The sequence below is a fragment of the Capra hircus genome, chromosome 18 (assembly GCF_001704415.2).
Source record: "Capra hircus breed San Clemente chromosome 18, ASM170441v1, whole genome shotgun sequence".
In the NCBI taxonomy this organism is placed as follows: Eukaryota; Metazoa; Chordata; class Mammalia; order Artiodactyla; family Bovidae; genus Capra; species Capra hircus.
In genome coordinates, this window is record NC_030825.1 from 47,499,810 (window position 1) to 47,523,109 (window position 23,300).

Consider the following 23,300-nt stretch of genomic DNA (forward strand, 5'->3'; position numbering starts at 1 on the left):
CCTGTGGTAGCAGCAAGGCTTCTGCAACAACAGGAGGGCAATTCTAACAGCTTTATAGCCCTCTCCCAAAATGTAACACCTTTCCCCCACTAGTTGCCAAAGTCCTGGAGACCCCATTCATAGATTTTGCTTGACCAACTACTGGGGCCCAGAGGAGGGAGGAATCGTCTGATTAGCCAGCTCTGATTCCTGTACCCATCTCTGGAGCCTGGATATGGAGTCATCTCAATCTGCATGTTGGAAATAAGGATGGGTGACTGTCAAAAAGGAGGTAGAGGTATCATTGTCAGAAGGATGGGAGAGGACTTCCCTGGTGGTCCAGTGGCTAACAATCTGCACTCCCAATGCAGGGGACCCAGGTTCAATCCCTGGCCAGGGAACTAGATATCACATGCTGCAACTAAGAGCTCACATGCTGAAACTAAAGATCCTGCACGCGACAATGAAGATCGAAGCTCCTGAGTGCTGCAACTAAGACCTGTTACAGCCAAATATATAGATGTTTTCTTTTTTTTTTTTGTATTTTTTTTTAAAGGATGGGAGGACAGAAAAGACAGCCACCACTAGAGTCTACTGCCAGGTTCCCCACAGGCCCAAACAGGCAGATAAGAGGTAGAGTCATTTGATGATTCAAGGGATGGTCACCCCTTTCAGTAGGGGCTGGGGTGAGTGGTAGGCCAAAAAACCCCCAAAGACAAAGAACAGAGAAGACGCTTCAGTCATATCTAGGACCTGTTAAAGTAGCTGGCACATGGTATGGTATGTAGACACTGCTTATCGGGTTATTTTTGCTGTTACGATTGATCCAAGGGGAGTTCTCAACAGAACCATGCAGCCTCGGGGTGCTGTTGGATGGAGGGTAGGCCTCTGGCTTGTCTGAGTCTGGCAAGCGTGTCTCTCCAGCCATGCAGCCTCCCCTACTCCTGCCCCACCCTCAAAGAGCCTCTGCATCTTGTGAGGAACCCTCGCCCTGTGGCCTGTCCGAGTGTTCAGGGGGTGGTGCAGCTTCCCGCTCCCTGGGATGAGGGCTCTGAGTGTGAGGATGGATTCTTCCAGGTAGGGGGCGACTGCATCCCTGTGGACCACTGTTCTTGCCTCCACAATGGCCAGAACTTCCCTGTGAGCATCCTCTTGGGTCCTTGTTAGTCTCACTTGGAGCCTTCCACTTTGCCTCTAATCTCCATGCACTTTCTTGAATGGGCATCATGTCAGAACCTCTAGGCATACCCTCCCTTTAGTACCACCTCTCCTTTCACTCTCCTCCCTTCCTCCACAGCCTGGCCAGACTGTCCTGTTAAAGAATTGCTCCTCTTAAAGGAATTCCTTGGCGGTCTAGTGGTTAGGACTCCACACTCCCACTGCAGGGGGCATGGGATCAATCCCTGATTAGGGAACTTGGGTCCTGCAAGCTGCACGTGTGGCCAAACAACAACAATAACACTAAGTTGGAACTGAATTTTGGGCCTTCCCTGGTGGTCCAGTGGTTAAGACTTCACCTTCCAGTGCAGTGGGTAAGGGTTTGATCCCTAGTCCAGGAGCTGAAATCCCACTTGCCTCCTGGCCAAAAAACCCACAAAACATCAAACAGAAGCAATATTGTAACAAGTTCAATGAAGTCTTTAAAAATGGTCCACATCAAAAAAAAAAAATCTTTAGGACGTCCCTACCACTCCAGTACTCTCGCCTGGAAAATCCCATGGATGGAGGAGCCTGGAAGGCTGCAGTCCACGGGGTCACTAAGAGTTGGACACGACTGAGTGACTTCACTTTCACTTTTCACTTTCATGCATTGGAGAAGGAAATGGCAACCCACTCCAGTGTTCTTGCCTGGAGAATCCCAGGGACAAGGGAGCCTGGTGGGCTGCGGTCTATGGGGTCGCACAAAGTCAGACATGACTGAAGCGACTTGGCAACAGCAGCAGCAGCAGTGATACAGAGGATAAGAATCTTCCTGCCAACATGGTAGACACAGGTTCGATCCCTGGTTGGGGAAGATTTCACATGCCTTGGAGAGTTAAGCCTGTGCACCACAACTACAACTACTGAGCCCGTGCTCTACAGCCTGAGCTCTGCAACAAGAGAAACCGCTGCCATGAGAAGCCTGTGCACCGCAATTACTGAGTACTTCCCGCTCACCGTAACTAGAGAAAGTCTGTGCACAGCAATGAAGACCCAGCACAGCCAAACATAAAGAAATTAAAAAAAATTTTTTTTAATTAAAAAGAAAGAATTGCTCCTCCTATACCTGCCAACTAGGGGAGGGTGTGATCTGGGACCCCTGCAGCTGCCCTACGAAGGAGGTCTGTGGCATCACAGATGGACTCTTAGGCTGTCAATTGCAAGGTGACCAGGGGCCTGAGGGGTCAGAGATTAGCACATGACTTCCGGGTGCTGGGAAGGAGCGGACTGTGACTCAGACTCCTGGGACTCATGGGTCCCTAACCTCCACATCTACTTGGCTCCTGCTCTGGGCCCCGTGGCTTCACAGCTGATTTCCCCACCATTGCTCCCCAGCCCACCTAACACCAGCTTTGTGCCATGTGGCACTGTCTAACCAACCATATGCACCAACCTCACAGCTGCAGAGCACTAGAGCTGCCCCCATGCCCCTGCTGGCGCCCACTTGGTCATCTTCTGCCGCAGGGCTGACGCATGCCCTGTGCCCACTGCTCCTGCTTCCTCCGCCAAGTTGCGCTTTCTGGACAGACAACTGCAATCAGTGTGGCTACCACCTGGCCACTGGTGCCCTGTGAGCAGCATGCCCCAGTGCTGGCCTGAGAAGTGCTCTGGCCACTGCAAGGCTGCCAGAGGTGGCTGGTACCACCGCCTGTTAGCCTAGTCCCCACCCGGCCCCGCTGTCCTGGAGGAGCCACTGGTCTGTCCTGCCATGGGAGACTTCTACTTCCACACATTCGAAGGAGCCCACTGTGAATTCCCTGGCGCCTCTGTCTACCGCCTGGCGTGTCTCCGTGGCACAGTCCATGACAACTTCAGTCTGGGTTTGATGCCATGTGGCTGCACCAAGGGTCTGACCCTCTGAACCTGTGTTCTGACACCAGACATGAGTCTGAAAGATCTCAACCACAGAGGGGTGAGGTTTCAAAGGTCCACACTGACCCCCACCCTCTACTGTCCCCACTACCCCCAAAATCCATAGTGACCCCCTTTTTCCTGCTGTTGTCCCTTTATTGACTATCCCACTGGTCTTCAAAGATGTCCACTCAGATTCCCCAGGGGCCCCATTCACCGCCCCCCACCAATGGCTACTGACTCCCCTCCTCACTTGTGGACTACTTCCCACTGACTCTCACTTGTCTTTATTTACTACCCTTGAGACGCCTATTACTCTCTAATTAACTCTCTTTTGAGTCTTTGACTGATCATTTACACCCCTGTGGATCTTCCCATTGATCTTCCTATTGATATTGACTCTTGCATTGAATTCTCACGCCTTTCTGGTATCCTAATTGAGCCTCTTTGATGTAGTATCTTATTCATTGAAGGCTTCCCAGTGGCGCTAGTGGTAAAGAACATACCTGTCAATTCAAGAGACATAAGAGATGGGAGTTGGATCCCTGGGTTGGGAGAAAAGCCTGGCAGCCTGCTCCAGTATTCTTGCTTGGAGAATCCCTATGGAAGAGGAGCCTGGTGGGCTCCAGTGAGCCTTTCATAGTGTCACACTAATTCATCAGTTTACTTTCTGAACCTACTCCAACGTACCCACGAGCTAAGTCCTCCCATCGCCACCCAAAGCCACCTAAGTCTTCTCCTGATCCTCAGTGACGCATGGATCTGTCCTTCCACTGCCTCTATTTGTCCTGTTTGTGATCCTCCCCTTGCTCCCTCACTGACCCCTCCCCACCAACTCCTTAATTATTCTTCCCCCCCCATTGGTCTTCCATTGACCCCTCATTAATTCTGACCACTCTACCATTGATCCCCCATTGGATCCTTTATTGACTCTCCATTTCTCCTCCAACTGACCTCCCATTGAATTCTCCTTTGATCCCTAATGACTAAATGCCCCTTAACGAACCACCAATGTTCTCCTTGATCCCTCTCTGATCCTTCAGTGACATTTCCAGAAGAGTCTGCTGACCACAGTCCCTCACAGTTGGTGAAGGGAATTCTGGAATCGCAGCCCTCCATTCAGGACTGCAGCCTCCTCACCTACTGCCAGGCTGCCTGCCCTGCATAGACACCCACTTCAGCTTCTCTCTGACCTAAGATTGGGACACCCTGGTGCACGTGACACTGCTGAGGCCCTACAGGATCCTATCTATGTTGACCTCAGGACCCAGGCAGCCCAAGCAGCCCCTCAGTGCCCTTGTGCAACACCTGGAAGTTGGCAGAGATGCCAGGCTGTGGCCTGGTCCGCAGGCTCCTCTGCCCCAGCCTGTGTGGCCACGTGCATGCAGCGGAGAAGTTTAGGCCTTGGTGGGCGGGGCCAGGTGAAGAAGAATTTGGAAAGAGCAATGACTAGATTTGAAGAAGTGGCCAGATCTGGAGGGACAGCAGTTTAACATGGTCTTTATGGGTATTTTTGTCATTTTGTTTTTGGTATTTATTTATCTGGCTGTGCCAAGTCTTAGTCGAGGTAACAAAGTTCCATCTTTGTTGCTGCATGCAAAATCTTTAGCTGGGGCATAGGGGCTGTTAGTTGTGCCATGTGGAACCTAGTTCCCTGAGCAAGGATGGAACCTGGCCCCCTGTATTGGGAGCACAGAGTCTTAGCCACTGGACCGCCAACAAAGTCCCAAGGTCTTTCTTTCTTTTGTGCCCATCTCTTTTCTTCACCATCTGTCTCCTCTTTACATCCCAGCCTACACTGCAGGGTCATTAGGAGTCTGGGATTCCCATGATGTCCTGGAGGCACCCCCAACTTTGCTGTGAGTGCTCTGGCTGGGCCGGGGATGCACGCTAGGCAAGTTGTGGGCCAGCAGGAAGAGTCTCCTCTCCCGATGGGAATCAGAGAAGACCTGACATTGATGGAACTGGCTGAGGAGTGTGTGTAGGCAGGCCATGCAAGGAAGGGAAAGGGAACCATAACTGCAAAGTTGTGGAGGTTGGAAAACATCACTAGGAAGCTAGCCTGACTCGGGGTAGGAGGCAGTAGGATTGGAAAAGTAAGCTTGGGAGTCCAAGCGCTCACCTTTGCCATCCACCTGCAGTCCTCACTTGTCCACCTGAAGCCACTGTGCATGGCCCTGTCATGGGGTCCATGTCCTGCCTCTCAGCCTGTTACTGAGTCCAAGCTCACTCTGCTTGCTGCACGACAGGCCAATAAATCCGAGAGACAAGGTGTTGAGGCAAGGAATATGAATTTACTCGAAAAGCCAGCTGACCAAGAAGATGGCAGACTAATGTCTCAGAGTAACCATCTTGTTGGGATCTGGATGGCAGGTTCTTTACAGAGCCAGAGAGAGGGGTGATGAGGAACGAAAATCAAAAGGCAGAATAGAGAGGGAGAGGCAGTGGGGAAGTGAAGTGAAAGAATCTTTAGTCTTGCAAAACATCTCCAGGAATGGCCAACCTTTGGAAGGGGTGTGTTAATCTCTTCTTTTTATTGTAGCTATTCACAGATGGGTAAGGTCAGATTATCTCTCTATAAGCTGAACAAAAGCACTTTAGTTTACAGTCAGGAAGAGGGGCAGGGTCTTCTGCGGCAGGCTTGTTGTTGTTCAGTGGCTCAGTCATGTCCAACTCTTTGCGACCCCATGGACTGCAGCATGCCAGGCTTCCCTGTCCTTCACTATCTCCCAGAGTTTGCAAAATAACAAAAGCAACAAAAAGCAAGTCAAAGAAACAGTTTCCAATATGCAGTCAGAATTGGCTTCTCTGCAACAAGCCCTGCTCACTGTTCTGATGCCATGAGGGCTGTGAGTGTGACCCTGGCATCATCTTTGATGGCACAGATTGTGTGTCCCAAGACCACTGGGGCTGCTTCCACAAGGGATGTGACATGCCTGTAAGAGAGGTCCCCAGGCCTGGGTGGGTGGGCATAGAGTCTCCCATATCTTATCAAAATACTTTCAGGACACCATATCAATAAGACTTTCAGTTGTAACTGACAGAAAATGATGCCTACTATCTTAAATACAACAGGAAATATATCTACTTTTCTTTGGGTAAAGTTGAGGCTTTCAGACAGGGCTGGATTTGGGGACTCAAATGATGTCACTAGGACTCAAGTTTCCATCTTTCATCCCTGCCTTTTCCTTTTTCTGTGTTAGCATAACAGGAGGGGAAAGGGCAGGACAAAACTTTTGAAAGAAAGACATCAACCAAGGACACGACATAAACTGATTAGAATCAAATGGGACCAAGATGGCAGACAAGACTAGACCCTGATCCTCAATCAGCAAGTGAAATGACACACCCAGAGGCACCATGACAGTTCCAAGGCACTGTTAAAAGACCAAGAAATTGGGCCACTGCAAGGAATTGTGCATCAGAACAGTGACCAGTGGAAATCTCCACCTCTTCTCCAAAACAGATGGAATAACCCTCCCACTCATTAGCATATGAAATTACCAACCTATAAAAACTAATCAAGCCACGTTTCAAAGAAGCACACACTGGCCCTGTGCGATGTCCCATACTCTGTGGAGTGTGCTTCTCCCTGAATCTGAATAAATCCACTTCTTACCTATCACTTTGTTTCTCACTGAATTCTTTCTGTGATGAGGCATCAAGAACCTGAACTTCATTAGGTCCTGGAACTGGGTACCATGGGTTTTGGCTGGGTACCATGGGTTTGGCTTGAGTCCCAGCCACCTGGGTTAGATTCCCAAGCAAGGTTTTGGCTGGGCTCAAAGCCCAGCCACTTGGGTTCAAGTTCCAGCACATGGGATCAAGTGCCAATCTGAGGTAAATGGTTTCATTACCATCTATATTAATTAGACTTTTGGGGCCAAGAGCTATAAGAGAGGCTCAACATTACAGGGACTTAAACTTGATAAAAGCTTATTGCTCTCTCATGAACAGCCCAAGCAAAACCAGCTCATTTCCTCCAACTCAGAAACACAGGCACCTTCTATCACACAACACAGCAGGAGGCAGCTCTTGGACTGCAGGGTTGAGGAATGAGACAGCTGGAGACAGCAAGCATAGACACCTCTCTTGACAAGGTATCCATGCAGAAAGGGGAGAATAAAGATCAGCTAGGGGACTTCCCTCGAGCTCCAGTGGTTAAGATTCCACATTCCCAATGCAGGAGGCACAGATGTGATCCTTGTTTGGGTAACTAAGATCCTGCATGCCCCAATGGCATGGAACAAGTAATAATAAGATCAGCTAGGATGAGCCAGAAGGCAAGGATATCTTAGAACTAATTTTTATCAATATTATTTTGAGATGGGAGAAACTTAGGGATGTTTCAGTGCTGATAGGCAGAAGCCAGACGAGGAAAGTTTGGAAATCCAGCAGGAAGAGATGTCAGGATAGAGGATGCATTGCTTCCTGAAAGCAGGAGAGCAACAGCAGAGCTGGGATCTGGGAAGGCAAAATGGATAGTTTTGGAAGTTCCTTTGTTTGTTGTTTTTATTTATTTATTTTTTTGGCCATACCTCACGGCATGTGGGATCTTAGTTCCTCAACCAGGGTTCAAACCCAAGTCCCCTGCATTGGATGGTGATTCTTAACCACTGGACCACTGGTGAAGTCCCAGAATGCTATTTATTAGTAAGGGGAAAACAAACCTGAAATCTCATGATGAGAAATAGAATCATCTGTGAGTTCAGGGTTACCTGTAGGGGTGGGAGGATGGGAGAGAACAGCTTGGACATCAACCACAACTGTCAGGTAAGCTAAGCCAGACAGGTAAGCTTGACCCTTTGGTTCAAGGGTCAAGAGACTCCTGACTGTGTCTCTTAAACTTCTAGTGTAGCTTTGGGTAAGTGACTCAGCCTCTCTCTATGCCTGTTTGCTCATCCACAAAAAGTAGTGATAAGAACAGTACCCACCATACAGGGTAGCTGTGAAGATATATATAAAGTGCTTGGCATAAGTGCTTAGTAAGTATGAGCTGTGATTGCTCTTGTAACCATTTTTATTTTATCTTTGGAGAGGCAGTATGTGTATGCATGATAAGTTGCTTTGGTTGTGTCTGACTCTTTGCAACCCTCTGGGCCGTAGCCCACCAAGCTCCTCTGTCCATGGGATTCTGCAGGCAAGAATACTGGAGTGGGCTGCTACTCCCTCCTCCATGAGATCCTCCTGACCCAGGGATCGAACCCAAGTCTCCTGTGCCTCTTGCACTAGCAGATGGATTCCTTCCCTCTAGCACCAGCTGGGAAGCCTTCAGTATGTGTAGCAGAGTTGTTAAAACTAGAGGTCATGAAATCTGATCCCCGAGGTTCAAAACCTAACTTTGCCACTTACCAGGTATGTGAAGCTGGGCAGGCTATGTTACTTCTTTGGCCTCGGTTTCATAAGAGTCATATGGTACAGACCATCTCATCAGAGTGTTGATGAGGATTTAATATCACTTAAAACATTAAATGTTTAATAAACTGTTTTAAATATTTACTATTTTCATATAAATGGATTACATAAAATAATACAAATTAGGTGACAATATATTAAAATACCAATTGCATCATATTATATTACACATTTTATTAACCTACTGTTATACATTATCTTATAAATAAAATATTACAGCACTTGAAAGAGTGCCTGGCACAGAGTACGTGCTCAGTAAACAGTTACTAGATTATGAAGACATAGATGAGAGATGTGACAGTTTCCAGAGGCTTTTTTTTTTTTCTCTCTCTAAAGTTCTCTTCTGAGACAGTGTTTATTATGAAAAATTTCAAGCATCACAAAAGAATAGTGTTATGAAACCCCATTACAGTTACAAATATTTTGCCATGCTTGCTTTCATCTTTTCCTCCCACTCTTTGTTTTGCTTGTGCTGTAGGATTTTAAAGCAAATCCGACCTTATTCCTCTAGCAAAGAACCTGGTATGTGTTTCTGACAGAGAGATACCAGCAGGAATCACAGCGGTTTCAGATCTCCCTATTGACTCCCAGGGCTCGCCTTGTGGCTCAACTGGTAAAGAATCTGCCTGCAATGCTCAAGACCTGGGTTTGATCCCTGGGTTAGGAAGATCCCCTGGAGAAGGGAATGGCAATCCACTCCAGTATTCTGGCCTGGAGAATTGCATGGACTTGGCTCCAAAATCACTGCAGATGGTGACTTCAGCCATGAAATTAAAAGACATTACTCCTTTGATGAAAAGCTATGACCAACCTAGACAGCATAGTAAGTAGGGATATTACTTTGCTGACAAAGGTCCATCTAAACAAAGCTATGGTTTTTCCAGTAGTCATGTATAGATGTGAGAGTTGGACTATAAAGAAAGTTGAGAGCCGAAGAACTGATGCTTTTGAACTGTGGTGTTGGAGAAGACTCTTGAGAGTCCCTTGGATTGCAAGGAAATCAAACCAGTCAATTCTAAAGGAAATCAGTCCTGAATATTCATTGGAAGGACTGATGCTGAAGCTGAAACTCCAATACTTTGGCCACCTGATGCGAACAACTGACTCATTAGAAAAAACCCTGATGCTGGGAAAGATTGAAGGCAGGAGGAGACGGGGAGGACAGAGGATGAGATGGTTGAATAGCATCACCTACTCGATGGACATGAGTTTGAGCAAGCTCTGGGAGTTGGTGAGGGACAGGGAAGCCTGGCCTCCATGAGGTGACAAGAGTCGGAGACGACTGAGCAACTGAACTGAACTGAACTGATCGACTCCCAGACTCAGGCCTTCTCCTCAGCCCCTGACTAGCCTAGCCTCCTGCGGAAGAACCCATGACCAGATGTGCGGGGCCGTGGTCGCACGCTGGGCGGAGGGGTCCCGGGTTATCGTTTCCTGGTTCCCCACGCTCTGGGTGCCGGTAGGTGCTGGTAGGGTGCTGAGCGGGTCGTGGCCTTGCGGGCCTCCCAGCGCTACGAGGACGCCTCCGAATAGCCTGCGGGAACTATAACGGAATTGCAGCTGACTACCTGATACTTCCTGGAGGTCTGCGGAGTGCCAACATAGTCGAAGAGTTCCTTGTGGGCTGGACTCGGCTTCAACAGCTAGGGAGGCCTCTCCCTCTCCTACCCTCAGATCCGACTCACGTCGGCAGAGAGCGCTACCGGCCCAAACAGGCTGCGTTTGGGGGCTTATAGCCCACGGTATATTCTCAGCACCGAGAGGCTTGTTCTGCCGGCTGTGACCCAGCACTTTACCGGGTATTCCCGTCCCCAAGGGTTGGGGCCTTCGATGTACACTTGCTCTGGGAGTGGGGACTCACGGATTTTCCCATGGTTGCTTTAATAAATGAGGATAAACCCACGTGTGTGCCCGTCTTCTCTCTCCCAGTGCCCCCAGCGCTCTGGGGAACACAAGGACCCTAACCTCTAGCTCTCTCCACTCGCAGGACCCAAGAGTCAGGTCAGGATCCCCTGGTCTCTTCCGACCCCAAACCTAAGAGTCTCAGCGTCTAGCGTCCTCCTCTTCCAGGCCCTCAGGAGTACCGTCCTCTCAAGGACACTGATGTCCAGTGGGGCGGGCCAGTGAACCATTAGCTCCGCCCCTTACTCACAACATTGTGACGTAGCAGCAGCGACAACCTATGAGGCGCGACGGCGCCGCAAAGCTGGGAGCGGGAGGCGGAAGTGCCTGTGGCGGTGTTTCACCGCTTCTGCCGCTGGTTCCCGTGTGCCGCTCCGTGCCCCGCGGCCCAGCCGCTGCCATGAGCCGGCACAGCCGGTTGCAGAGGCAAGTTCTGAGCCTGTACCGCGAGCTGTTGCGCGCCGGGCGCGGGAAGCCGGGCGCCGAGGCACGGGTGCGGGCTGAATTCCGGCAGCACGCCTGCCTGCCACGCTCAGACGTACTTCGCATTGAGTACCTGTACCGCCGCGGTCGGCGCCAGCTCCAGATGCTACGCTCGGGCCACGCCACGGCCATGGGTGCCTTCGTCCGTACGCAGGACCCGACCGAGGAGTCCAACGGCGCGGGGGCCCCAGGGACCCTGTCTAGTGAAGGTGACGACCGGAGGAGACCGCTAGACAGCATAAGGACACCGAAGACCCCGCTGGATGGACGGTGACCGGCTGAAGGGCTCTGCCGATGGCTCAGTGGGACTGGAGGACCGGGGAGCCCCCCGATGGAAAGTGAGAGGTCTTGAGAAACTAGATCGACAGATTGAGGTAGTTGAAGAGCTCTCCTGGGACGTGGGGTGCGATGGCGAGAAATGCCCAGCTTTGCTTGCTGTATGGTACCGGGTCAGACTTAACCAATGAGGCTTGGGGCGGGCTGTCAAACTAAAAGCTGCTTACCCTAAGGCCTGGGGAGCCAAGACGCCCCGCTGTTGGACAGAAAGAGACTGACACGCCCTTGTCTAGAACGCTGAGAAATACCACTGGCGGCTCCTCAAAGAGACTCCTCTCTCCTGTATTTAACTCTGAGAAGAGCAGATGAGGAGGAGTTTGGGACGATGCCCTGATGGACGGTGAGAAGCCTGGAAACCCCCTCAGAAAAATCTTTACTCCACTGAGACCAACTGGGATTGGTGAGGAAGGGGGTAACGGGTTTCTCACCCCGCTAATCAGTTAAAGACCCCTTCAAGACCTCTACATGATGGTTCTGAGGGGGAAACCTACCCCTCTCCACCCCGATTCCTGCCCCTTTCCCTGCTCAGGACTGTTGGACAAAAAGGCAATAAAAAGGGGGTGTGCTTACTTCCCTGTTGGTGGTGGTAAAGATTTGATGTGTTTGGGGGATTTTGAGGGTTATCAAGAAGTGACCCTCTGGCAAGGGATGGGTGTGGGGAACCCTCTAGAATGGCAGATTGGTTGGAGCAGCATAGTTCTTTCTCCTGGGCAGATCCATGGAGGGAAGCCACCCTGGTTTGACCCCCAAGGAAGCCCCTGTTGACCCCTTAGTGGAAGGTAGTGAGGCGGAAGAGGAATGGTGGGGCTGAGGAGGCCTGGCTGGTAATCCCTGCAGTAGTAGTGGGGCCCTCAAACCTTGCTAAGGAGTCCAGCCTCAGCTACAAGCTGGAACTGTTAGCAAGGCCTAGGGGTGGGAAAGGAGAGGTGGACCCATAGGCCACAGACATAGCTCTTCCCATGCCCCCACAGGGACATGCCCTAGACATTCCCTGAGGTGCTGCGTTTTGTAGCCCTCAGCTGTATTTGCACCCATTAAAAGCAGTTGAGAGGAGGAGGACCTCAGGAAAGGAACTCAAGAGCTCAGATCAAAGGTAGGATGCCCTGGCATGCCTGCTGCTCAGTCGTGTCTGACTCATTATACCCCTATGGACTGTAGCCTGTGAGGCTCCTTTGTCCATAGAGTTTTTTCCAGGCAGGAATACTGGAATGGGTTGCTATTTCCTACTCCAGGGGATCTTCTCAACCCAGGGATTGAAACCACGTCTCTTGGGTCTCCCGCATTGGCAGGCAGGTTCTTTACCCCTGCACCACCTGGGAAGCCCCAAAGGTAGGACGGACCGAAGAGAAACACAGTCTCTCCCCCAGTCCCAGTGGGGGAGGCAGATACTCAAATAGTTATAAAATGAGGTTGAAATCTGAAGCATTATGAGGTGTTTGCCAGAATGTAAGGATAAGCTAAGCAGGGGGACCGTGTGGGTAAAGGCCTGGAGAGGGCGAAGGGGAGAAATGCTGGGGCCTGGAGTGCCCCAGAGCACAGGCTGTGCAGTTCATGCAAGTGGCTTCTACTTCAGCTTTGTCTCTGCTTGGTACTCAGCCTCCATGCCCGTGTTCATCCGTCCACCTCAGTTTCTTCCACCAGGGTGCTGCTATTAATCCTGGCCTGGCTGCATTTCAGAGTAAAAACCAAAATCTTGAAAGTGGCTAGTGGAGTTAAGTCCTACCCATCCAGCCCGAATTAGAGCTCCACCTGCATCTCCCTCCTCTTCCCCTTGTATCTCTCTCCTCTTCCTCCTGCTCATTCCTGGCTCCAAGATCTTGAGCCCTAATAAGGTCCAGGATGGGAGCTTCTGGCAGGGCTGCAGGCAGTGACTGAGTTCTCACTGGGGCTGGGTGTCCTGGTCAGAAGGGAGTTACAGGGTGAATGTCGGGTGATTAAGAGCTTGGACTCCGGAATTGGAATGTTTAGGTTTGAATTGCAGTTCTAACACTTACTGATTACGTGATCAGAGGCAAGTGATTTAATCTCCTTGTGCCTCTACATCCTTATCTGCCAAATGGGCACACTAACTATGCAGCTGTTATGGTATGTTTTTGTTCAGTCGCTAAGTTGTGGCTGACTCTGCAACCCCATGGACTGCAGCACACCAGGCTTCCCAGTTCTTTACCATCTCCCTGAGTTTACTCAAACTCATCTCCATTGTGTTGGTGATGCCATTCAACCATCTTATCTGTCCTCCCCTTCTCCTCCTCCTTTCAGTCTTTCCCAGCATCAGGGTCTTTTCCAGTGAATCGACTCTTTGCGTCAGGTGGCCAAAGTATTGGAGCTTTAGCATCTGTCCTTCCAGTGAATATTCAGGATTGATTTTCTTTAGGATTGACTGGTTTGATCTCCTTGCTGTCCAAGAGACTCTCAAGAGTCTTCTCCAACATCACACTTTGAAAACATCCATTCTTTGGCACTCAGCCTTTTTTATAGTCCAAACTCTCACGTGACTACTGGAAAAACCATAGCTTTGACTATATAGACCTTTGTCGGCAAAATGATGTCTCTGCTTTTGAAAACACTGTCTAGGTTGGTCATAGCATTTCTTCCAAGGAGCAAGCATCTTTTAATATCATGGTGCAGTCATCATGACACAGTGAATTAAATACCTGTGGCAGCAGAGGGTGATGTCCCAACCCCATATCCCTCCTGTCTACTTGAGTTCACTTGTAGCTGCAGAGGAGGGTTCCCAAGAGACTGCCAGCTTCCTGCTCCGAGCCCCTGCATCTCTGCTCTTCTGCTTGAGGGCTTTCTAGGAATTATGAGAGGTGGGTTAATGCCCTCAGGAGCAAACTGCAGCCTGTGGGGGACTACAGTCACTGGATAAGTGCCCTAGTTGCCTGTTGTCCGGTGGGACTGAGCCCCAGCTACTCACAGTGGCTCCCACACCATAAGCATCTGTTTTGCTTTTGGCCTGTTCACTGTCTCTCCTCATTCCCTAACTCCTGCCTCCTGGGATCACATTGCAAATAAACCACCTCACTCAAGGCTTTATCTCAGAATGTACTGATGTTAAACCACCCCCCTTGGTCCTATCTGTGTCTGCTGCTGTGTTTTCACTCTTCTAAGGGACAGGGTCACTGCTTCTCAACCTGTCAGGAATCTCCTGATCTAAGAAAATTGCTATAAAGGACTTAGGGGGTTAGAATAATTTGGAATATAGATTGTGGGTTAATAATGGAATTGAGTGTTGAAATTTCCGGAATCCAGTAACTGTACTGTAGTTGTGTAAGACAGTGTCCATGACATTAAAAACTATACACTGAAGTATTCAGGAGTAAAGAGCATCATGTCTACAACTTGTTCTCAGATGGTTCCAAAATATGTGCATAGATATATTACTGAGAGTGAATGGCAAAGCCCATGGGGTTAAATGTTAACAACTGATGAAGGTGGGTAAAGGGTATGTGAGAGTTTCTTGTTACAAGTCTTAAAGCTTTTCAGGAATTTGAAACAAAACAAAAGGTTACCAAAAAGACAATGGTCATATCAGTGTCTTACTGGTCATTTGTCTTTGGACGCCAGATATCTTCACATACAGGGTACATTTTTACAAGAGATTTGAGAAAAGCAAAGCCTGTATTTTCTGAGACTTGGATAGATCTCTCATGCATAACTTTCTCACAGATTTAGCAATCAATTTAAATTCCTGACCTTTAAAATAGTAACATCTGCTCTCCCTCACAGGTTCTGATCTCCACCCTGTCGGGAATGACAGATCACTAGAATATGTTCTTGTCTTGAGTCACAAGCTCCACTGTTCCAAAAGGGTGACCAGGTGCATGAGGTGGTCCAGGGGGCCCTGGGGAATTCTGGGAAACTCATCATATTGGACGAGGAGCCACAGGTCAAACCTGCAAGTTCCCACTGATCCCGTCTATCTCTCTCTCCCTAGAATGTAAGCTCCACAGGGACCTGGATTTTAGCCTGTCTTGTTCACAGTCATAATCCTGCTCTTTGACCTGGTTCATAGCAGACACTCAGTGAGTAGTAAATGAATGAATGAATGACATGGATTTGCTCCATTACTCAATCGGTTGGGACGATACTGCCAAAATTGCCCATCCATCCAATTTGCTGGTGACCCTGGGGACACCATGCCTCCTCCTCAGCTGGGGACAGGACCTGGTCTGGCAGTTAAAAGAGAACAGACCCAGGTTTGCACAGACTTCTCCCTGAATGTGGAATTACTCTGAGGATCTGCTGCTTCCTGTCTCCTGCCCCCAACCCAGGGTCCATTCCCCCTTCTGGTAACAGCTCCCTGATTTTTTTTTTTGGAGAACTACTCCCCCCTACCTATTTCAGTACAAGCAAGGCTAACTGCAGCCCCCAGTGAAGCATGTGACACTAGCCAGAGGAGCTGGCTTCAGGACTCAGACGTAAAGAAACCACCTGCAATGCAGGAGACCTGGGTTTGATCCCTGGGTTAGGAAGATCCCCTGGAGAAGGGAATGGCTACCCACTCCAGTGTATTCTTGCCTGGAGAATTCCATGGACAGAGGAGCCTGGTGGGCTACAGTCCATGGGTTCACAAAGAGTCAGACACAACTAAGCGACTTTCAGTTCAGTGCAACTCTCCGATTGGGCTTCCCAGGTGGTGCTACTGGTAAAGAACCTGCCTACCAATGCAGGAGACATAACAGAGTCGGGTTTGATCCCTGGGTTGGGAAGATCCCCTGGAGGACAGGACGGCAACACATTCCAGTATTCTTGCCTGGAGAATCCCATGGACTGAAGCGACTTAGCACACACACACACCTCTCTATTGACTGCTAAATTGGTGGCATGTAGGCTTGGCGGTTTCAAGGGGCACTCCCCACCATTTGGATAAGACTGAAGCCAGAACAGGAAAGAACTGAGCCCCTGGATCCAGCTATGCTTGCAGTCCTGAACTTTTAAGTTACCCACAAAAATTAATTATTAATTCCCAAATGTTTTTCAAGGATTACTGTTGTTTTTGTTTGCTTTAAATATTTATTTGGCTGCACCGGGTCTTAGTTGTGGCATGCAGAATCTTTAGTTGCATCATGCGGGTTCTTTTTATTTTTTTAGTTGTGGCATTCGAACTCTTAGTTTCGGCATGTGGGATCTAGTTCCCTAACCAGGGGTGGAACCTGGGCCTCCTGCATAGGGTGTTCACTGTCTTATCCTTAAATCAGTGGAGACTGGGTTTCATTCACTTGCTGTGTGTGTGGCCTCAGGCTAGTGGCTTCCCCTCTAGAGCCTCAGTTTCCCATTTCTGTTAAGCAGGGACACACCATTGGGTGGTTGTGAGAATTCAAGGAAGTGTCTGTCTTAAGTGCACATCCAGGAGACTAGCATGGGGCTCCTGCCTCTGTTCTTGAGTCTGGTTCTGCTCCACCTCTTGTCCTGATACTTTAAGCTCTGGGAGAGGATAAGCTTAGACACCTGAGGCTGGGGACTGGACTCCAGGACTGAGCCCTGGCAGTTCAGCTTGGTGACCTGAGAGAAGAGGGCTTTCACAGTCCAGTTAGTGATGGCCAGCCTGGGAGCCCACCATGTAGTGTTTGAACAGAGCACCTGGATCAATGCAGGCTACCCCTCTAGTAGCCTGTGGCAAGCACCTGTACCTCTTTGCCTGAGGGTCTTTACAGACAGGAGAGGCTGGAAGTGCTGGGGAGTTAACATCTCCAGGATTAATCCTGAATCAATGAGAGATGAGAGCTGGTACATATATGCCACAAGTCCTTCACCTCTTGTGTGTCCCACAGTCTCCCAGAGGTCCCTAGGGGGATGGCACACCAATGCCCAGAGAAGCAGCCAGCTCATTGACTCCCTTCCCTGGTTCACTTCCCACTCCCCTATCAATTTGCTTAGGATCACCGCCCCCCCCAAAAAAAAAAACTACGTGTGCTTGAGGGACTTCCCTTGTGGTCAAGTAGCTAAGACTCCGCTCTCCCAATGCAGGGGGCCCAGGTTTGATCCCTGGTCAGGGAACTAGATCCCACCTGCCACAACTAAGAGTTCAGATGACACAACTAAAGATCCCTCCTGCTGCAACTAAGACCCAGCACAGACAAATTATAATTAAATTAAAATACCCCATAAAAATGGGGTGTATAAATATATATACACACTATGTTTTAAAAACAAAAAACTATCTGTGCTGGAATCTGTCTGATGGTCTGGGGGAACCCAACCCAAGATGGGCTGATTCAATTCTATATTCTGTGCTCAAGGCAAAGGGATCTGTGGAAGGGGTTGTCTAGATGTACCAGGATCATATCAAAGATTGTCAATATTCAAGCATCCAGTATCCTCACACATCCTGCTACAGAATGAAGGTTTGTGTCCCCTCGATGTGATGGTATTAGGAGGTGTGGCGCCTTTGGGACCTGATCAGATCATGAGGGTGGAGGCCTCATGAAAGGGGTTAGTGCCCTTCTAAGAGACCCCAAAGAGGGACTTCCCTAGGGTCCAGTGGTTGACACCATGCTTCCAATGCAGGGGGTGTGAGTTCAATCCCTGGCCAGGGAACTAAGATCCCACATGCCATGTGGCCAAAAAGAAGAAAAAGAGAGACCTCAGAGAGTTCCCTGGCCCCTCTGATGTGAGGACACAGGAAGAAGATGGCTATCGATGAACCAGGAAGTAGATACTCATTAGACACTGAATCTATCAGCACCTTGATCTTGGACTTTTCAGCACCCAGAACTGTGAGAAACCAGCTTCTGTTGTTTCTAAGCCACTCAGTCTATGTTATTTGGTTATAGCAGCCCAAACAGACTAACACACATCCTTTAACAGGGACTATTTATTACCTATGTCTATGTCTAGACTGCCTTCTCACATTGGAGGGGGACCATTGACATAGCTGAGCTCCAGGTTAGGTGTCCTGATCAGTTGTGCAGGAGAGCAGCAGGAGCCCCCTGACGTGGGCAGGAACAATGTGATACCCACCAGGAAAAGGAAGAGGAGGAGGAGATGGAAGAAGGTCAGAGGTCGCCTGGAAGAAGGAGTGGGCACTCTGTGAAGGGAAATACAGTGTTAAATGTACCAATGGGTGCCACCATGAGCCCTGTCCCCCAAACCCCCGGACTCCTCTCCCAAAACGTCTTACCCAGGGTGCGCCTCCAGCATCACATCTTGGAGACTGGGAGATGCTTGCCTCATCCTGTCCTAAACATGGAGAGCCACCAGCAGCAGAATGGGTGGAAGTGACATTTAATGTGCTCTTTACCTTACTACCATAGACAGGCAGAACTGGGCTTATTTCTCCTCCTCTCCTAACACCCCTTCCATCCTCAAGCCCCCATGGGGACTTGGAATAGCTCCAAGTGTAGTGGAGGTCTGTCTGTGCCTTCCCTCCATCCAGTCCCCCTTTTCCTGGTAATGGTGGTTCAACTTGGAGAAGACGGTATCATAATTCCCCACTATTCTGAATTCACAATTCTACCTCCGTAACTAGGCATGTGACCAGATCTGGCCAATCAGAGCCCTCCGTCAGCTTGGCTACTGTGATTGGTGGCGAAGCAGGAGTCCGACCTAGAACTTTTGCTGCCTGTGAGTCCGGAGCATTCTCTTCCGGAGTGAGTGAGCCAGTGGGAAGAGAATGTGTAGCTGCTGGGGCAGCCATGTTGCTGAGAAGAAATCCCCCATGAAGCAGAGCCCAAGACAGGGAGGGACTGCACCCTGGCAGTATTTGAGGTCTGAAATTCAACAGCATCTGGACTTTCAAGTTAAGTGGTGAAAAAGAACAACAACCCAGCATCCCCTTTTTGTGTGTAATTCAGTCAGGGTTGGGTTGCTGTCACTTGCTATCACGATTCGTGAGTGATACACCTGGCTGAGGACCAACTCACTCGAGACTTCCAGAGCAGGGGTTGTCTTCGGTGACTTGCTATGTGTTTTCGGTGGCTGAGGCCCGACATGAGCCTGTCCTGTGGGGGGAGAGAGGTGTGGGTTCCTTGGAGAATCAGTGACAGACACAAAGTTGAGGGAGGGCCACAATGGCAGTATGGTGTCATATAGATGAGATTCTGGGGGAAGAGCGAGATCTCAGGGAGAGATGAAGAGAGGGCCAGAGCCCAACAACAACAGCAAACCCGAAAAGAGAGACATTATTTATTCATTCACGCAACAAATATTTAATGAGTGTCTGTTACACTCCAGGTACTGTCCTAGGAGTTGAGGACACAGTGGGCACAGAAGCAGGCAAAATGCTGGCATACATGGAGTTTATATTCTAGCAGGAGAGAGAGAGACTGTAATTTAATAAGCATATAATGGCAAGATGTGGTAAGTACTGTTAGGTGCTAACTTTTCACTCAGTCTGTCCGACTCTTTGTGATCCCATGGACTACAAAGTCTATGGAATTCTCCAGGCCAGAATACTAGAATACTGGAGTGGGTAGCCAATCCCTTCTGCAGGGGATCTTCCCAAACCCAGGTCTCCCACATTGTAGGCAGATTCTTTACCAGCTGAGCCACCAGGGAAGCCCAAGTAAGAGGATAAGGAATAATAATGTTCTGAGGCCAGGGCAGGTCTCTCTGAAGGGGTGATATTTGAGGAGAGACTGGAGTGAAGGAGGAGGGGAGCTGGGCATGCATCTGGGGGTTTGGAAATGGGAGTGTGTTTGAAATGTCTGAAGAGTCAGGAGGGTAGTGTGGTTGTGGTGGGGTGAATGAGGGGGAGAGTGAGAGGAAGTGAGGGCAGAGAGACCCGGAAGGAGAACACTGAGACATCAAAAGAGAAAGAGACACTGGGAGAGACAGAGCCAGAGGTTTGAAGGCCTTCTCGAAAGGCAAGGACCCTGCTAGGAGACACACAGAGGGTCCCATGGGTGCTTGGAGGGAGGAGGTCACCCCACCTGCTCTCACCTCCAGGCTTTGTCCTCTGCTCTGGGGGCCCCTGTGGCCACACAGCTCACACGGAGCCCCTGGCATCCGGGCTGTCCTTCGCCCTAAAGGCTCAAGGTCCCCAACGTCCCCCGCCGGGTCCCATTCCAACTCTGCTGGCGTGGGGAGGCTACTGGGTGCCCAGGGCCCCCAGACCCCACCAGGGCCCGGCCCATCTGAGTCCCCCTCGAACTCCAAGTCCTGTTCCAGTGTGCTTGCCTCCTCCAACACCTGCTCAGAGGACAGAGGTCATGAAGGTTGAGACTGGCACCCGCGCCAGGGACCACCAGGGTGGGCCATACCAGGCTGGTGCTGACCAGCTGGGCCTGCAGCTGCCACAGCTGTCGGAAGATGCTGTCTTGGTGGGCTCTGAAGGCCTTCAGGAGTTGCTCCAGGGCTGCCCGGGTCTGAGGCTCACTGCGCTGTGCCAGCCCCTCACCGAACACCAGCAGTGCATCTAAACGCTCAGCTGCTCCACGTAGGTCTGCCTGTAGCGCCTGGGTGCACATGGTTGGACATCATCAATACACCCCACCCTGCTACACACACACACACACACACACACACACACACACACACCTGTAGCGCCTGGGTGCACATGGTTGGACATCATCAATACACCCCACCCTGCTACACACACACACACACACACACACACACACACACACACACACACACACCTGTAGCGCCTGGGTGCACATGGTTGGACATCATCAATACACCCCACCCTGCTACACACACACACACACACACACACACACACACTGGGTACACATGGTTGGACATCATCAGCACACACACCACAGGGGCACCAAAACACCAGAGACCTAGGACTGGAGTTACTACCCCCACCCTCTTCCCATCCAGACATGGAGAACATGGAACAGATCCATTTCCAAGGGAAGCTGGCCCCCACTCCTGAGGCCCTTACCCACCTGCAGCTGGACCATCCTGCTCTGGGCTGACACGCAGGGCCCCAGGCCTCGCTCCAAGTCCTGCAGCCAGAGGCCCAGCCCCAGAAGACAAAGATGCAGACTGTCCTGATCAGCCTCTAATACCTCTTGGCTAGAGATGGGGTGCTGGGGAACACAAGGCTGAGTCAGAGCCAGTGAGCCAACCCGGACCTTGTTCCCACTCCCATTGCACCCAGGCTCCTGCCTTCTGGATGCTTCTCTGCAGCAGAGTCCATCTGTGGGTGTGCCCCAAGGCCGCTCCCACCTAGAGAAACTTCCCAGTGGAGTCAGGCCCGAGAACCTCTAGTTCAAATTCTCCAGGTTTTCAAGGCTCCTAGAAACTTGTCCATATAGGGCCTGGGGGTCTTGGAGAGGGAAGGGTAATGGAACCAAATCACTCCCACAGGGAACACCAGGGCCAATGATGAGATAATTCTTGGACTTCCCTGGTGGTTCAGTGGTTAGGAACCCACCTGCCAATGCAGGGGACACGAGTTCGATCCCTGGTCCAAAGACTACATGCTGTGTGGCAACCAAGCCCGCGCCACATCTCAACTACTGAGCCCATGCACCGCATCTAGAAAGCAGCCCCACTACGAAGAGTCAGACACATTGGAGCAACTGAACAACAATAACAACTCTCTGCAACTAAAGAAAGCCCACATGCAGCAATGAAGACCCAGCACAGCCATGCTGTTGCCGCTGCTGCTAAGTCGCTTCAGTTGTGTCCAACTCTGTGCGACCCCATGGACAGCAGCCCACCAGGCTCCCCCGTCCCTGGGATTCTCCAGGCAAGAACACTGGAGTGGGTTGTCATTTCCTTCTCCAATGCATGAAAGTGAAAAGTAAAAGTGAAGTCGCTCAGTCGTGTCCGACTCTTCGTGACCCCATGGACTGCAGCCTTCCAGGCTCCTCCATCCATGGGATTTTCCAGGCAAGAGGACTGGAGTGGGGTGCCATTGCCTTTTCCGCAGCACAGCCATAAATTAAAAATATATTAACATAATTCTCCCTCAGTTGATAAAATATGAAATAGTAGACAGGTCAAGAATCATTGTCTAGAGCATCCCATCCCCACACAGTTGACCAACACTTTTCCAGAATCATCCCCGGTTTGGAGGGCAGACTCTGGGAGACAGACAGGAGGTGGGGGCTGGCCCAGGAGCCCAGGTCACCTCAACTCACCTCTAGGTTTTTTGCTCCAGCTGACTCCTCAAGGGAAGAGAGCGCTGGCAACCTGGGGAGGCCAGCAACAGGCTCCAGGCTCCTTGGCCCACCCCGGAAGTGCTCTGGAGGGTCCAAGGAGTCCTGCCCCAGCTTCTGGGCCTGTTCTGACCTGGGAGGTGGAGGACAATGACAGGCCCCTGGGTGAGTCTTAAGTGAAAGTGAAAGTGAAGTCGTTCAGTTGTGTCCGACTCTTTGCAACCCCATGGACTGTAGCCTACCAGGCTCCTCTGTCTATGGGATTTTCCAGGCAAGGGTACTGGAGTGGGTTGCCATCTCTTTCTCCAGGGGACCTTCCCCACCCAGGGATTGAACCCAGGTCTCCCGCATTACAGGCAGACGCCTTACCATCTGAGCCACCAGGTGAGCTAGGTGCCCATTATTCACTCTACCCCACCCCTGTCCCAGGTTACCTCTCCCATGTCCCCATGTCCCCAGGGGGTCTTAGCCACAATACCTCCTACCCTGGTAATGCCCCCACCACTTTGGACCCCAGTTTCTAAAGCCCCAGCCCCTACCTGATGCTCTCCTCTCCAGATGCAATGCAGATTGTGTCTCCAGTAGCGTCCAGTTCCCTAGGCGCTCCAGGGGGGTGACTGAAGGGCTCTGAGGGGGATCTAGGGCCCAGAGGTGGGGGCCGGGCCATATTTGGGAGCCTGGGGACGAAGAGTCGGTGAGGACCCCCAGCAGGAGCCCTTTTTCTAGCCCCAGTCTCCTTGAAGACTTCCTCAGTAGGACTCACCCAGGCCTGAGGCAGCCAAAAGCCCAGGGGCAGGTTCAGCTCCACCTCCTTCCAGGTGGAACCTGGACCCAGGTAATTTGATGCCTAGCTCAGGTGACCCTATCTCCACTTAACTCCTTCCTCCCTAGTATACCAGTAGCTGACTTTCAAGCTCACCCCACCCAACTAAAGGGTTTCCAGATATGACCCTCCCTGCTCAAGAGCCCCAAGTTCTGAACCACTCTGAGACCCAGACCTCTCATCCTGGGAACCCACATCTGCGTGTGCATGCATATTCAGTCATGTGGGAGGCTTTGCCAACCCCACGGACT

General features: G+C 50.6%; 2 protein-coding genes and 1 non-coding gene across 3 annotated transcripts; 2 read left to right on the plus strand and 1 right to left on the minus strand.

Annotated features, from left to right (window-relative positions):
- On the plus strand, positions 308-380 carry TRNAG-CCC. The gene has a single exon. It is a non-coding gene; the product is annotated as a tRNA-Gly (tRNA).
- SDHAF1 (succinate dehydrogenase complex assembly factor 1) lies at positions 10,640-11,745 on the plus strand. Its single transcript, XM_013971227.2, has one exon. The coding sequence runs from the start codon at positions 10,748-10,750 to the stop codon at positions 11,102-11,104; it is 357 nt and encodes a 118-aa protein (XP_013826681.2). The 5' UTR covers positions 10,640-10,747; the 3' UTR covers positions 11,105-11,745.
- SYNE4 (spectrin repeat containing nuclear envelope family member 4) lies at positions 17,972-23,292 on the minus strand. Its single transcript, XM_018063371.1, has 8 exons — positions 22,766-23,292; positions 22,209-22,359; positions 21,006-21,149; positions 20,373-20,567; positions 20,053-20,301; positions 19,035-19,112; positions 18,293-18,351; positions 17,972-18,199 (listed from the first exon to the last, which is right to left on the minus strand). Exons 1-8 carry the CDS (start codon positions 22,891-22,893, stop codon positions 18,019-18,021), a joined length of 1,185 nt encoding a protein of 394 aa, XP_017918860.1. The 5' UTR covers positions 22,894-23,292; the 3' UTR covers positions 17,972-18,018.

What these genes read in the sequence shown, in the direction of transcription:
- SYNE4 (XM_018063371.1), bottom strand. Translation starts at nt 22,893, where the DNA reads ATGGCCCGGCCCCCACCTCTGGGCCCTAGATCCCCCTCAGAGCCCTTC. An exon ending in GCAGGATGGTCCAGCTGCAG is followed by an intron (nt 20,568 to 21,005) that starts GTGGGTAAGGGC and finishes ATGTGCACCCAG; the next exon opens with GCGCTACAGGCAGACCTACG. An exon ending in CCCTGCTCTGGAAGTCTCGA is followed by an intron (nt 18,352 to 19,034) that starts GTGAGTTGGTCC and finishes CTCCATGTTTAG; the next exon opens with GACAGGATGAGGCAAGCATC.
- SDHAF1 (XM_013971227.2), top strand. Translation starts at nt 10,748, where the DNA reads ATGAGCCGGCACAGCCGGTTGCAGAGGCAAGTTCTGAGCCTGTACCGC.